The sequence below is a fragment of the Strix aluco genome, chromosome 11, assembly GCF_031877795.1.
Source record: "Strix aluco isolate bStrAlu1 chromosome 11, bStrAlu1.hap1, whole genome shotgun sequence".
Classification (NCBI taxonomy): domain Eukaryota; kingdom Metazoa; phylum Chordata; class Aves; order Strigiformes; family Strigidae; genus Strix; species Strix aluco.
In genome coordinates this window covers 4,364,280-4,380,418 of record NC_133941.1, presented here as the reverse complement: position 1 = coordinate 4,380,418, position 16,139 = coordinate 4,364,280, and the positions used below count along the sequence as shown (strand labels likewise).

Below are 16,139 nucleotides of genomic sequence, written 5' to 3'. Positions count from 1 at the left end.
CGGAGGCACCCGCTCTGGTGGTTTTCTGGCAGCAACGCTGCAGAGGGTGGGGAGTGTTAAGTGACAGGTTGCACATTCCTCCTCAGTCTTCTAGAAGTGAGTCTTTTTTTCTCCGGTCATGCTAACTTACATGCAACTTTCAAAACGAAACTTGAGCAGGCATCCTCCCTCTCCTTCCCCATCTGCCCCAATTCCCACTCCACCTTTTCTGCTGCACCAGCCTAATTGCCTGATTTCACAAAAGTGAAAACCAGGTGAGTGTTTCACTTACTCTTCAGTCATGGGGAATCTGCAGGCCTGATCCTGCAACCTTCAGGGTTTGCTCTGGCAAACAGCAGGGAAGGTGCTCAGCACTTTATGGGATGTGCTCAGTCATTTACAGACTCACAGCCTGGGCACTGCCATACTCTCCTGCATCACAGGGAGGCTCTTGCCTATCCATTTGGTGGTGGATTTGGGAGGAGGAACCTGATTTCATGGCAGTCATTCAGCAGCAATGTCTATGGTAGGCCCAGTGGAAGCAATTGGATCACATCAGTTAGTGCGAGGGATTAAAAAAGCCAGATGCTGTCTTAATGGACAAGCATAAGGCAAAGTTGCAAACTTGGCCTTTTGGGGAAATTGAAAGCAGTTTAGTTCAGGTTCATCTTAGAGGGTTGAGAAAGAAATTGTCTGTTAGACTTAAAACAGGCTGACAGTGCACCCACACCGAGCTCACAGATGCTCCACACTCGCCAGGCAGAGCTGCGCGTTAACCTGCCGGCAACGTAGGGGCACGCACTTCCCCTCCCAGCCTTGCCAAGGCTTGCAGAGCCGCACAGACGGCAACCCAGAGGTCACTGAGCCGCTTCCCCTGAGAGCAGCTCTCAGCCCGTGCAAACAGGGCACGTCTATATAATGTGAGGTCAGCTCGGTCCAAACCAGACTCTGCAAGACTGCTGTTTGCTCCTCATCCCTCCAGCACTGGGCTGGAAGGCGATTAGGGGCAGGATTTGGTCACCTTAGCAACCCCTCGGCCAGCTCTTCTGGAGAACACATTGCACCAGGTTTAGGCCAACCAAATCCTTTCCCCAACCCCCAGAGGAATGGGAAAGAAGGAGGCAGGTTGTGAGCCAGAATTATAAACTGCTCTCAGCTCTGATCCCGGGACAGCGGATCAGAATGTCAAGGCTGATGATGAAACTGTGCTGTAACCCTTCACAGGTAACCTTTGTGTTCAGTGAAAACCGAGGTTGCTTTGCTGGTCTTTTCCTAGCCCAAAGAAAGGGAACAGGCACTAATAGCAACTTCAGCTCTTTCTGTTTTCATTTTATTTTGTGAATGGAGTTGCTGGTGAATCATGAAAGCGGCTGTTAAGGTCCAGTTTCAAGCCCTGCCTAAAGTTACATGTTTAAAATTGTTTAAATTCCTTCACTACTGGATATTTCCTGGAAGCACTTCTTTCTTTCTTTCTTTTGTCTTCTGAGCACTTTTTATATTGCCAAGGTGTTTAGCTGGAAGCATGGAAGGCCATGCAAATAAGACCAAGCCAGCTGCACAGATTTTGCACACTTTAATTAAGTTGTAGGGCTTCAAATGAATTTGGCTCCAGTTTTTGATGCTTCCATGCCCTGTATTCTGTTCCAGTGTGGATGTTAAATCGTGCAGAAATGCAGCGTGACCTAACTTTCGTGTCAGTTGATCTGGCAGTAGCTGTTTTTGTGTAACTAATTTAAAAAGATTGATTGTTGGTTAATTACATTAATGAACTGAACCAACATGGGCACAGACCAGAGCGCAGCAGTCTCCTAAACAGTCATTAAGAATAGACATCTATCTTTTCACCTGCTTGTACAGCCTCCCGTTGGGTGGCAGAGTGCGTGGAATCGTAATTCTGAAGGTTAAACGACTTAGGGACGTAATCACAAACTGTTCACCCCTGCTACTCTTCTGCCCATATGGCTATGCTAGTCACAGTCAAAGTCCATTTGGACAAACTGCTGTTGAAAGGTCTCCAGGACAGCAAGTCTGGTGGTTTCAGCTGGGTTCCTGGCAAACACCAGCATGCATTACAAATCCACCAAAGTTCTCTGATTGAAAGGATTTTGTGGATTTAAACAATTTTGAAAGAACTCCTTTCCCAGTTAGGGTAATTCATGCTTATCAAGGTGAAAGTGTACTAAGCAGAACAGTTCACTCTTCTCTCTAGCCAGCTCATGAATATGAAGAAAGATTGAATCAATAATACATTTCTGTAATGAAATTGGTAAGTTAAAATGATCGAGTCCTTGTTTTAGCAAACAGTCAATGGAAGATGCATTACTGTGTGTTTATCAGTGTTGGCCTTGTAGCCATTCACTACACTTAGGTGGAAGATGTGCAAATGTTGCGTGCCATGCAAGGGCTTACAAAAGAAGTACTTTAAGAAGTTTAAAAGAAGTTTGAGACAGGAACGTTGGTACCTTTTCTAACACGATTTCAAAATATTACAGGGTGTTTAAAGGCAATAACATTCATGTTATTTTATTTTGAAATTTGGGGACATAATAATGTATATCCTTTGCCATTATCAGCACATCTGCTTGCTAGATTTCTTCAAATCATGAAGGACTTAACCTGAAGTTAGTAAGATTGTTGCCTCTGACTTGAGCAGAAAGGGAACTGGAGCAGGGCTGCATCTTATGAAAGATGGCAAGAAAAATCCTAGTTACTTGTGAAATCAAGAATGAAGGTACTTTTGAACTGGTGGCCTGGGAGAAGATATTAGCTTGTATAGGTTGTTGTCAAAATCTTCAAAGGTGGCTTGTCTCGGTGCTGATACCATGGTATTCTGCAAGGCCTGATCCAATAGCTTCTGAAACCAAGGAGTTGTTACAGGGATTTCAGTCACCTTTGGGCGATGTTGTAGGTGACCTATGAGGTTTGATTTTCAAGGAGGCTGTTTACTTCCACAAAATCATTTTGTATCCCAAATTCAACAATGTGTGCGGGAAGTAAGTCAAAGAAAAACAGAATTGGCCAGCAGTCATATAGTCCATGATGAAAATCTGCTTTCTCGATTCTCAGCTCCCCTACTGGATATGCCATCGAAATGGTTTGAGGGGACAAGGGAGAAGACTTACTCCTGTGGGTTGTTTGGAGACTGGTCCTGTTTCCCCCTCGTCCCAGAGACTTCAATGGACTGTTGAGGGGTGAACAGCTGAGCAGCTGCATAAGGGATTTCACACATTGGTTCATGACAGCTTTAAAATACTTTGTGTGAGGTGAAGAATTTGGGGAATGACATATATGCAAATGGCATTAAATTATGGTTTTATCTCAGATCTTCTGTTTGCAGCTAATTGAAAGACAGAGGCCACTGCTGCAGGAGGAAAATATGAAAAGAAAACTATACTGAAACATAAAAGTGTTTCTGATCAAGTAAAATTCTGTTTCTGTTGAATGTTTTATTTTGTTCCAGTCACATAAATTACCATCTTTGAAATACTAAAACTCCCACAATCAGCTTTTTATAACAGAAAATAATTTACATTTAAAAGGTTTAACTGAAGCAGCTAAACCTTAGCAATGAATGTGCACATTCGGCAATAAAAATAGGGAAACAGACCGTGTTTTGGAACTCATAGCTGCTATATATGATTTTAATATTATAAATAAGTAAATAGAGTCTAGTGAGTGCTGTAGGTATGCACAGAGATATTTGCTAGTTCTTGGGAAATGTATCCTTAAGGGTATAAAATGCCTCAGTACTGACACAGAGCCTTGGAAATCTCCCTTGGCACTGATAGATACTGTGATGGAAAGCACCGTGGCTTGAATGCATTTCATCCTCTGCAGAAACTTATGAGGCTTGGTCATGTTACTGTCATGAGAAACCCTTTGTTTCTCCTTGCAGTAGCACCTCTCTTCCATCCTGTGGTGGGTTAACCCTGACTGGACACCAGGTACCCACTAAAGCGGCTCTATCACTCCCCCTCCTCAACTGGACAGGGAAGAGAAAATATATCGAAAGGCTCGTGAGTGGAGATAAGGACAGGGAGAGATCACTCACCAGTCACCATCATGGGCAAAAGAGACTCGACTTGGGGAAATTAGTTGAATTTATTACCAATCAAATCAGAGTAGGATAATGAGAAATAAAACCAAATCTTAAAAACACCTTTCCCCCACACCTCCCTTCTTCTCAGACTTGACTCCTGATTTTTTTCTACCTCCTCCCTGCCCAGCAGCACAGGGGGATGGGGAATGGGGATTGTGGTCAGTTCATCATACGTTGTTTCTGCTGCTCCTTCCTCCTCAGTGGGAGGACTCCTCACCCTCTTCCCCTGCTCCAGCGTGGGGTCCCTCCCACAAGAGACAGTCCCCCACAAACTTCTCCAACATGAGTCCTTCCCATGGGCTGCAGTTCTTCACGACCTGCTCCAGCGTGGGTCCCTCCCATGGGGCAACAGGTCCTGCCAGGAGCCTGCTCCAGCATGGGCTTCCCACGGGGTCACAGCCTCCTTCAGGCACCCCCCTGCTCTGCCATGGGGTCCTCCCCAGGCTGCAGGTGGAATCTGCTCCTCCATGACCCTCCCTGGGTGCAGGGCACGGCTGCCTCACCATGGGCTGCACCGTGGGCTGGAGGGGAACCTCTGCTCCCATGCTGGAGCACCTCCTGCCCCTCCTTCTGCACCGACCTGGGTGTCTGCAGAGCTGTTACTCTCACATATTTTCACTCCTCTTTCTGGCTGCAATTGCTCTCCCATAGCTTTTTTTTTCCCTTCTTAAATACATTATCCCAGAGGCGCTGCCACTGTCGCTGATGAGCTTGGCCTTGGCCAGTGGTGGGTCCGTCTTGGAGCCAGCTGGCGTTGGCTCTTTTGGACATGGGGGAAGCTTCTGGCAGCTTCTCACAGAAGCCACCCCTGTAGCCCCCCCCCACCAAAACCTTGCCACACAAACACAATACACACCTTTAATCAACGAAGAGGAGACAGAGACAGTATTTTAATTCTGCAGGAACCTTGTCATCATCCTAGAAGAAGTTGCAACAGTTGCCTAAAAAGGCAATAACCACAAGAATTAGAGATAATGATTTCCCTTTCAGAATAAGAGTAACTGGTATGTAAGGCTTTCCACATCCATTCCTGATTTATCTTTTCTTCTTCCCTACCCCCTGTGTTAAAGTGGGACTGGGCCACTGCTGCTATAATGCTCTTATTCCCTGCTAGTGGACCAAAGATATATTTCAGTTTTATTCTCTCCTCAAGTGTACTCAGACACATGGAAGGAATATCTTACAGGTGTTTGAATCGTTGCAGATACTCCAGAGAATTGAAACCCCTCTGTATTCCAACAATAATCTTTCCCTCAACCTTAGTGTACTTTATATCTCAGCCAAGTCCTGCCATCATTGGAGTCAGTGAGAAAATGGGTGGAAGTTTCAGCAAAATGGGAATGAGACCCTGGGTGTTAATCATGGGCTGTAGGGCCGATGTTGTGGGAGAAGCTGTACACAACTTCATACGTAAGCGCTTGGCTCCCTCTGAGGGAGCTGGACCTTTCTTTACATCTACAAGATTTGCCTGAGGGAGTTTGATCCTTACTCTTATTAATATCAGAAAGTAAATTAGCATTATATTGCCCTTCATATCAGACCTATCGGGAGTCTCCCATCCTTTTCATTTAGACCGGGTCTCTGGGGGAAAAACCCAGTAATAACACACTGGTGCGATAATTAGTAAGCACATTCTACATAATTACAATGTTAGCATCTCAGGGGGGAAATGAAAGCTTGTGCTGTCCCTTTAACAGGACAATTTGATAATCCTCTTAGCATTTTCTCTTTTGGCTGATAATATTTCACAGAATTTTACTTTGTAAAATATTCCTAAAGGGAGGCTTAACCAATAATGCACAGATTATGGAAATGACTCTCATTAAGTATAGGGAGAGACTTCAGCAAAGCCATGAACTGCTTCGAAACATGTAACCCCCATTAGGAGCTTCATTTAAATGTTTATTCACAGAGCAGTAAATGTTTATTATAGAACATTTTATTGAAACATAAATTAAAGAACCCTAATTATACATATCACAAGTGTTAAAACAATATGCATTTATCAAGACTTAACTAAAGATCAGAGGTGAGGGGAAATGCAATTGCGCTTTCATTTGCATCTCAGCAACACCAAATTTGCACAAAAACACCTGGGCAAAGTGACTCTGAGGGAAGGCAAAGGTGCAGGACCTCAAGGCAGGTGCTCCCCAGCTGTCCCTAACCCTGCAACACCGTCCCAAGCAGCTTTGGAGGCACCTTCATTGATTTGTGCATCAGCCTTCCCATCTGTAAAATGGAAGTGATACTTTATGCAGGGGCTGCCAGGGTTTTGGGTTGGTTTTGCAGTTCTTTGGTATTCAAGGGGTAGAAGATGGAGTACAAGTCGCACAGTGTTCTGATCATAGTGTTGCTGACATATAATCTGTAAAACATGGCACAGCAGTTTCCCCATCAGGGTCTGTGGCTGGACCAAGGTGATGTTGTCCTATTGATTCACAGAGTGATGGTTGATGCTCCTGCAGGTGTGCCCGTCCTGTCCGCTGTGGATGCTGGGGAGGAGATAGGCACTGAATAATGGCAAGCGAGGAGTTGGTGATGGTCCTTGGCCTGACCTTCCTGCCACTGTGCGTGGACCCTCATTCCTAGAGTTGTGGACCAGGTTAGAGGTCAGGAAATATCAGTTCAGAAGCACCATCCCACCCTTATTTCCATTGAATTTATTCATCTGCTGACTTTCAGAGGATCTCATATGAGATGTCCAAATTATATTTGGATCACCACTTCCAATAAACAGGCCAATTACCCTCATTATTGTGCCAGTTTTCTTGGGTCTGAGGCTGAGGGGAGGGGTTGGCAGTTCTCTTGAAAATCCTAAAGTTGCCTTCAGCTGTGGAATTTATAACTGCAGATCTCAAGTGGGTTTAAAAATTGTTCTGCGCATGTTTTTGTTAGGTCTACATCCCTTTTCTAGCTCATCCACAGCTCATTTCTTTAAAACTTTATAGCAGTTGACAGATGCATTATTTATTGAGGATGCTGAATCTGCACATTTCTCTATGTACGTGTTTGAAGATGTACTCTGCTGCAAGTCCCCCACTTGGTTTGGTTTCTGATACATTTGCAAATTCTCTCAGTTTTGTTGCTTTCTAAAGTGCGTGAGTATCACTCTTCCAGAGGTGAATCCATAGCATAAATGTTGGTAGGGATCATTGCAAAGCTTTCTTTTTTTCCTCCAATGGGTATGTGTACATGCAGTGCCATGTAGATGTACACAAATGTCTCCAGAAAGGGCCCTCACACTCCAGCTTGGTAGCGTGTGGACAGCCTGTGTGGCCTCCTCTCCCAAGATTTGTTCCAGTTTCTTCTGTTTTCTCTCTGCACCCTCTTTCTGCATGACATTTTTGATTCATAAAACTTCTACCACCATCTCCACTGTGTCAGTAGCTCCCACCCTTCATGATCTCTGTGGCTCTTCTAGTCCATTCCCACCTGCATCTGTCCTGTTTTCTCTGCTGTTGCCCTGAGCTTTCTGAGGTAGATGTGGATTTCCCTGACCTTCCCTTCTAAGGCATCCCTCTGTCCCCTGCACATACTGCTCTTGAGCCTGGCAGTCTGTGCCACTCCTTTCCATTTGTACCACATCTTTACATTTCTCATGATGGTAGAAAAGCAAACTTCAGTTTTGAGTTTTAATAAACCAGAGCCAAAGCAAAGGTGTCACAAGAGTGTGTTAGTCGGTGCAGCCTTCCTGGGTCTGGAGCAACTCTTACTACCGGAATACCAGAGCTGCCTTGTGGGGACAGGTCTCCAAGTGTCTGCATCTATACAGCCTCATGCATGAGGTTTTAGTGAAGCTGGAAAGAAAAATGCTGATTCCTAGAAATGGGGCATTTTTGTAGGAAAGGAATTGTTTCAAGTCGTTTTCTTTCATGTTTAAATATTTTAGAAACATTAGGTCTTTTAAAGTGGTCTTACTTTGTGTAATTTATAACTCCTGGAAATGTAAAAAAATAAATAACATTCATGCTGGCAATAATTTTGAAGGCTGTGAAAACTGAGTATTTTAATTGACCAAAACTCTGCCTTTTCCTAATGTTGGATAGGACTTCTTATTTTTTAATTTGCTTCTCCATCCCAACCCAATTCAGGACTAGGAAAAATGTCAAGAACTCATAAATACTAACTGAACAGAAATTGCTATCCCATGAAGATGTCTTTGCCAGGGCCTGCAAGTCAAGGGCCCTAGAAATTGGCTTTCAATGCCTAGAAAGAGCGATTGTACCAAGTGTGCTAGCGTCTGGGTAATGCATTTTTGGGGACAGCAGAGGGAGTGCTTTCCGTTAATGAGCTATGGATATACAGGCAGGGCTTTCCACGGAATAATTTTGTAACAGGGATAATTGAGCAGTTAATCAACAATAGCAAACAAGGGCTCCATGGAAGCCCAGTTTACAGAGAGGACAAAATTGCCCTATTTTTCATGTGGCTATCTCAGTATTATGGTTGATTTTCTTTATCACCCACTAACAGTCTTACTTGGAGAATGGTTATTAGTTGGAATTTCTACAGTTAATCTGGTTGTTTAGAAGAAGCATTATCACAGCCTCCTGTAAGAAGCCCATGTCTCTGTAATGGACAGAGGACTTTGCAGCAAGCAAGGTCTTATCTGCAAACCACTATCCTTTTTCCCAGCAAACTGGCTGATGGGGGTCTCCTGGCCAGCAAGTCTTGCTACTTGCAGCCACTAATTCCCTTCCTGCCCTTCCTCCTGCCTGAACACAACCGTGGCAGGGACATTGGTGTTTACTCTTTCTGGCCTTGATGTCCCTCTGTGCCCCACATCACAACCTTTCCTGATCTTGATGCACCATGAGACCATGGAAGCCCACAAAGGTAAAGCTTTCTCTCTCTAGACAGAATGCAAAGTAATGAGGGAAAGGATTAAGCCACTGAAAGGCATCTGGTTTCGCTGCATGAAGGCACAGCTCAGCCACGTACTGCTTTTGCAAGTGTGGGGGGAACAGCGCTTCTTCTGCCAACTTTTTGGCAGGCCCCCTGCCCACAAGGTTGCATGACCTGTTGCCAGTTTTTATGTATTCATCCTATAGCAACATTTATTGCTAATAGACCCTGGGTGCATGCTGAGGAGCTCTTGTACAGGCTATTATCTCCCTTTCTGTTGGAAGCTGAGCTTTGTTGCTCTGTTAACCAGCACAGCAGCTGAGTGAACAAAACATAATGTTCATGAATTATTGCAGGCAACGTCCATGTCCTCCCCAGTGGTGTGTGGCAGGGTCATCTGCTCTTCACTATCCTGGTCTACCCAAGAAATCTCTTTCAGTGTCTATTTTTGCCTAGTATTTTTGCTTTACATTGAGTGCAGTGGTGACACATTGGTTATTTGACCATAATTCAGTATATTAAAACATATACTGAACTAGGAACATTAACTGTAACTAGGAACATTGCTTTCTGCATGGTCTTGAGTGCTGAAGCAAAACTCACCTGACCTGAATGGGTGTTTTTCCAACAAAACAGGCTCCAGGTTTTTTGGCTAAGACTTTTGTGAGCATTTTGCAATCCTGGTTCACTGGAAATTGATTTTAGATGTATAATCCCACAAATGCCTGTGCTGTTGCCAGATTTCAGCAGTGGTGGGATGAGCGTGCTCCGGAGTGCCCATCGGCAGTGCCACGCTCCCACAGTCGTGCTGGGAATGCCACAGGGCTCAAGCAGAAGATCCTCTCGCTGCTGTGGGAGGTCAGAGATGGCACGTGCTGGCTCTGGCTCACAATTTCCCCCTGGCACTACAGATTTGTTCCCTGTAGTACCTTTTCTAATTCTCTGGCCATTCTGGGTTTAAAGGCCTTGAAAGAGCTTCTCTTAAGAGTGATTTTGCATCACTTGATAATTCTTGATACATTAGGCATTTCTCAAACTGAGATTTCATTTATAATGTAGTAGCCACTGTGAAAACGGAGGAAGCTACAGTCCCAGCCCTAGAAAACTGTCAGCCTAATAATTTTTTTATTTTGGAAATCCTATAAAATTCATCTCCCACAGCCTCCTTCCAGCTTCTGCTGCCCCAGACATCCCTGGCAGGAAATTTTGTCCCCAGTATCAGAAGCAACTGGTGGGGCTCAGGGATGTTTGACCCACATGGTGTCCCCTACCCGGGGGCATATTGCTTCGTCCTCACATTGTCGTGCCCAGTGTGCCCATCTCCTGTGATCATGCACAGCTTTCCCCATCAGTGTCTGACAAGACGAGGAAATGGTAGCTAACATTCTAAGCAATGCAAGCGTGTATCTGCATTTCTTCTACCCTGATGTGGGTGATATTGATTGGTCTGTTAATGTAAATGTCTTGGCTGTTGTATGTTGCTTTTCCTCCTTATTAATCAATGCCAAATGAGGGGAAAGCAATTTTTTAGGAAAAAAATAAAATGCAGTCAACAGCAATTGAATGCAGCCTGCAGGAATGTGATGGGGCTGTCTGCCACCCGCCAGACATGAGGATACCCACAATAACTGGGGAAAAAGTTGAAACGCTTTATTTTGACATTTTGTATACACGTTTGGATTTTTTGTCTCCAAGCAGTGTTTTGAAGGAAGATTTGCCTAAATCTGTTTTTTTGGTTAAGAAAAATGCAGCCAAATGTTTTGTTTGTATCTACTGACACATTTCAGTCAACTGCGAATGTCTTTTTTGGGTGTGCAGGTTTTTGTTTTGCCTGGAAAACAAAATGGAAAGAAGCAACTTTAATTTGCAGGCACCTTGAAGTTATTTCTGCTACCTCCAGTTGGGGAGACCTCCCTGTAGCCATCAGCAGACACAAAACACTGAGACATATACATAATATCCGGGATGCGAATACTCCCACTGAACCAATTCACAGGTTGGAAATTGAGCTGGTGCTTAAGTGCCTTGGTGGATTGAGGCTTTAGCAATAACAAATAGTACTAAGGAGCAAAAATGATCAATTAAAGAACTCCTAATGAATCCAAATATCAGCGTCCCTGAGTTGGAAAGGCCAGAAGCTGAAAGGCAGATTAGAGAAGGTGTGAAATCCCCTCGTTTGGTGTTTCTCACTATGTGGTAGCCACTGCTCTGTGCTGCTGGTATTTCCCAGTGTTTTGTGGTAAAGCTGAAGAGAAGGAAATTACTTGAGACACTATTGCCGCTCCTGTTCATTTCTATTACACAAACAGTAGGGAGAATCCAGATTTTTATTTATGTTCCATGCACAGAATTTAAAAAAAAAAAAAAAAAATCAGGAGGTATCAAACCTTGGAAATACTCATTTGTTTTATGATACTTCTGACAGATTTTGCTATGCAGCCTGGCATTGTGTGAGAACGTAATGCATGTAGTAAAGGTGAGCAAATCTTGAGGATGTCCCCACTGATGCCAAGTGGCCCATATGCTGTCATAAACACTTTTTCTTCTTTTTTTTCATGCTGATCGCAAGAGCCCATTTTGCGTAGAAGATCACATTAGGCTCATTCATTACCTGCTGTGCTGGTCTGTGCATCTGCAGTGCAGCATCTCTGCACTGAGCTTTGGACTACGTCCCTGCATGCTTTCTGATATTCCAAATTGTCTGTTGTGGGTATACAGATCTTCTCCTGTGTGCATCCTGGAACATTCTGCCACAGCAGTAAAAATTGCTCTTAAAGGTGGCTGACCTTTTGGGGAATATTGTTGTTGATAGCTGATATTAGGCTTTATATATATCATCAAGAGAAATCCGTGAAAACTGACATTTGTAGCAAAATTATCACCCCTTGTAGCAGAAAAGAAAGAAACTGTCTGGCATATTATTCTCTATGAGTAAATTTAAAATCTAATGAGAACCACAGGTGTGACACACTAGTGAAATTTTACAGTACCACTGCAAACTTTAATCTTCACTTTTATTTTTCTTGAAAGTCTGTCTTTGTCCAAAAACTAAATTTCAGGCCTAAGGCTACTGAAGACCATCTTTAAACTTGCCTTGTGATTTTGAGCAATAAATCATGAGAGCAGTGATGTTCAGATGATACATTGCACTAATACATCACAAGAGCACTATCGCTCTCATGATATATTAGTATAATACACTATCAGAACACTATCACTGATGTATTACTCAAAAACACAGTTTTTAACCCTCAAGAATCATCCTCATCTCTAGGCTGAATACACTGAAAGCTGTGGATAATGGTAAGAATAAGCAATCATATATTTGTTTTTGCTAGGGTAAGCTGTGAAAAGAAAAAAAAAAAAGAGTGGTATTCGGAATATTTCATTAACTGAAACATCATTTTATTCACTGAGCAAATGTTTTTATGGATTGAAGCTAACACAATATAGGTGTGTTTGAATTTGCTTACAAATAGCCTAAGAAAATTTTTTTTGATTTTGGATTTCATTACAGACTTAAGCCATGTTTTGAGAATGTTTCAATGAGGTGCATGAGTTTCAGTGATTTCCACCTCATCAAACTGAGTTAGGTGCAAGCTCTCTAAACTCTATGTAAAGCATTTGGTACTGTTTCTGATGCAGTCTTTTTTGTTTTGAAAGGATTTAGGCACCATCTGAAAAGATCTGGAGATGCATAAATGTGATCTGTCACTCAGATCATTTGCTGTCTCTCCTCAATGAGGTGTTTGGATTTTTTTCCTGGAGAATTATTCTCAGTTGTGGGTTTTTTTCTCGAAAGAGAGTGAAGGAGAAAGGGAAAAAGATAAAAGAATGCTTTGCAATGTTGTAGCTGAACTTACTGCAGAAAAGCAGATAGATGAGCATTTGATTTCCTAGTAGAGTTTGAGTGTCAAGAATCTTGAATTACCATTCCTATGTGGATGAAGAGACTGTCATAGTCTCTTAATAGAAAAAAAAAAATACAGTAATAATACAACATCAAGTTGACAATGTGACAAGTCATATACCTGCTTTCTTGCCCACATTTTTGTTCCTTTTCCCCATATCTCATCAACATTTGTGACAGAAGTACATTGCTCTTCACTCCCTCCCATGCCAGGTAGCCCAAAGGTGCCCCTGCAGCTTATGGTCCTTAGCTCTGCTACCCACCGAGCGATGGCCCAGCCATCAGGAGAGTGACGCTTCTGCTTCAGGCTCTGCAAAACTGGGCTCATAATTCTTGTGCCTTGCAGGTTTGGGACCACTTGGTGCACTGGAACCTATGTGGGCCCAGCAGGCACCTCATACCGCTGGGGGCTTCAGTCTGTTATATTTGGGCTGCAACCTCTTGGAAGGAAAAGCAAAACATTAAAGTCTTTTTAAACCCCGTGAAAGATATTGTATTATCCGTGCTGTACAGCTGGGCGAGTGTCCTTTTCTGACAGCCTTTCTACCTGCATGGTCTCTGTTGTGTACCATCAGTTCCTCTATCCCCTAGCCTGTGCAGTGCACCACTGAGCCTGGGGCTGCCCACTCGCGCTACAGCCATGTCCCATCACAGGCACCTTCTTATTCTTGTTGGTTTCGAAGTCACAACATGCAGCTCCAAGGTACGTTGTCATTTCAAAGCTGTGGCTAAATACATCTCTGACTGACAACTATGAATAATTCCACAGAGCCCCTAAAGTTCCAGGCATTTCACTCTGAAGCTCATATAATACAGCAGAGCTGCTCTCTCATGTTTTTCATCTTTTATATTCTCCAAAGAGTTGAGATATAGTTATAGAACGGGTTAATGTATTTTCCTCCAAAAATAATGCTGTGGGAGCCCCTGCGTGGTTACTTCTATGTGTTGAGAATAACGCTGACGATCCAGAAAAGAAATTCATGAGCTTGACAATCACCATTATTTTGTTTCACATTTTCAGCATGTTCATGTCCATGTGCTCCCAAGGAGGGCCGGAGACTTCAGCAGGAATGATGATGTCTACGAGGAGGTAAGGGCTGAACTCCATTTCTTGTTCAGAGTTGGTTTTGCTGTTAGAAAGTCACCTTAATGATACAGGACCTGCCCTGAGTGGAGGTAGTTAATGGGATCTCTGCATCTTCATTGGGTGCAAAGACCCTGTGATAGCACCAAGACCTATACTGGGACTTCCTTGTGAGCTCTGGGTCAAGCTGTGGTCACACAGTGTCTTGAGAGAGACATCTTTGGTGCCTAAGTCTGTCACCATACACAGAATGAGGTGACATCTCTACCAATAGTTGTATCCTCTTATTTTGAGGGCACAGGAAAAAGAGTGACCACATGGTTAGCCTGTCATGCAGGGAGCAGGTCCAACCCGACTGCTAGCCTAGGGTGCCAAACCTGCCCTTTCCAACAAAGGAAAACACAGGCAGCTCATTACAACTCAATCACAAATTGCCTTCTGTCCTGCTTTTTACAGGGCTCTGCTCAGGCTCTGGACAATCACATTGTAGCCCCAAAGATGAAAATTAAAGAGCAACTATGCATATAGATGTAATATATGCATGTGTGCAGATTGTACACCAGAGCTGGGGACATAAGCTGTTTCAGTGACTGATTTACTGGCTTTTGTTTAAATGAACAATTATACTCGCATTAAAAAAAAGTTTTCCCCAGCTTGACAGTTGTCACAATGAGTTAATGAAAAAAATCTCACTATTGTTAGATTTACGAATGGTTTTTAGTGGGTCTGGTAGGATCCTTTATCTCAAATATGACATCTCCTTCTCTTTCTGAAAGTAATTAATATAAACTTGTTCAATGCTACTGCAATACCACCTGCTTGAAAGAGAATTCATGACGTTTTCTGCTTTTGTATTTTTTCATTTGTGATATATACATGATGACAATTCCCCACTGACAAAAAAGGATAGTTCATTTTAGTTTTCTAATGACTTAAATATGCAAAAGTGGTGAAAAAAGTTTATTATTGACCAGTTACATGAAGCGTAGAGACTGAGAACCCCACTAATAAGGGTAAAACCTTATAATGAGACTGTTGAGCAAGATCAAATGAAAATCCATGAAGGCCATCTTATATGCTGCTGTAGTTAAAACCAGTTAAGTGAGGCAACTTGAAAGTTAACACCAATGGGTTTATTGGAACAGGCTACCCAGGGAAGAGTTGAGTCACCGTCTGTGGAGATATTTAAAAGATGTGTAGATGTGGCGCATAGGGATATGGTTTAGTGGTGGACTTGGCAGTGTTAGGTTTATGGTTGGACTCGATGATCTTAAAGGTCTTTTCCAACCTAAATGATTCTATGATTCCATGATTTTTTCCTTTTCAAATATTTTAAGTGGTTTTAGATGCTGCACCAACCCACAAACTCTGTTTCCATTTCTGTCGTATTTACAATTCCATTTTCTTCTTTTAACACATTTATTTCTCCCTTGTTATGTGTAAATACAAACAGGCAAAACTCCGTTAATGAACTAGACTCTACACTTAATGTTGTTAAATGCAAAAGGCTGACAAATTGGTGAAAAATATTTTTATTTTGTAATTTTCAATTACGGCAATTGTAGGTGTTGCTTTTAGCAGACATAGGAAGCAAAAATATTTAGATATGGATGTGATAATGTATCTTGTAGCAGAAGAATGTATAGCCTCAGAGTCTACCCAGCTATTCTTGAATACCACAGAGCTAACTTATGCTTTTGTACAGACTGTAGCTGAACAAAGATTTCATTTTTTTTTTGGATGCTAGGGGAAAAAAAACCACATTTGATGCTATAAAATGTTTGATGCAAAGTTCTATTGCTGGCTGAATTGGAGGATGGAGGGGCTTAAGCAGTATGCTGTCATAAGTGGATAAACCTGTTTTGGAAAATACAAAACGGACAAATTATTGAAAATACAGTTGACTTTGGACATCATTTGGAGCTTATGTCAGTAAGGCAAAAATCTTTTGATATAATGCATCTCTGTGTTGTACCAACTAGACAAATCCCTTTGTCAGGAAGATCTTTTAAAAGGAATTTAGGAAGACATGTAGATCATGGTGGGGCAACAGGCTGAAAACCTATGAGGAATAGAGTACCATTAGGTGAGATGTAGGTGCTGGAGAGAGCTTTCAATCCATCGTCCGTGAAATTTTTACTTAGGACAATCCACAACCTGTTTATAAACGATGCTTTATTCCCATGTATTTGAGTGATAGATGGGAGTTGTAGTTTAGGCAG

General features: G+C 42.7%; 1 protein-coding gene across 8 annotated transcripts in view; it reads left to right on the top strand.

The window, feature by feature from the left end:
* The window catches only part of FHIT (fragile histidine triad diadenosine triphosphatase), a 620,171-nt gene that overhangs the window by 515,689 nt on the left and 88,343 nt on the right, over window positions 1-16,139 (top strand). For all 8 annotated transcript variants that reach the window (XR_012624678.1, XM_074835874.1, XM_074835877.1 and 5 more), the window contains one exon: window positions 13,855-13,923. Coding sequence is in view for 7 of the 8 variants with exons in the window: in XM_074835874.1 (XP_074691975.1) it covers window positions 13,855-13,923 (69 nt within the window). In the remaining variant the exon portion in view is untranslated. The remainder of the gene's footprint in view (window positions 1-13,854; window positions 13,924-16,139) is intronic.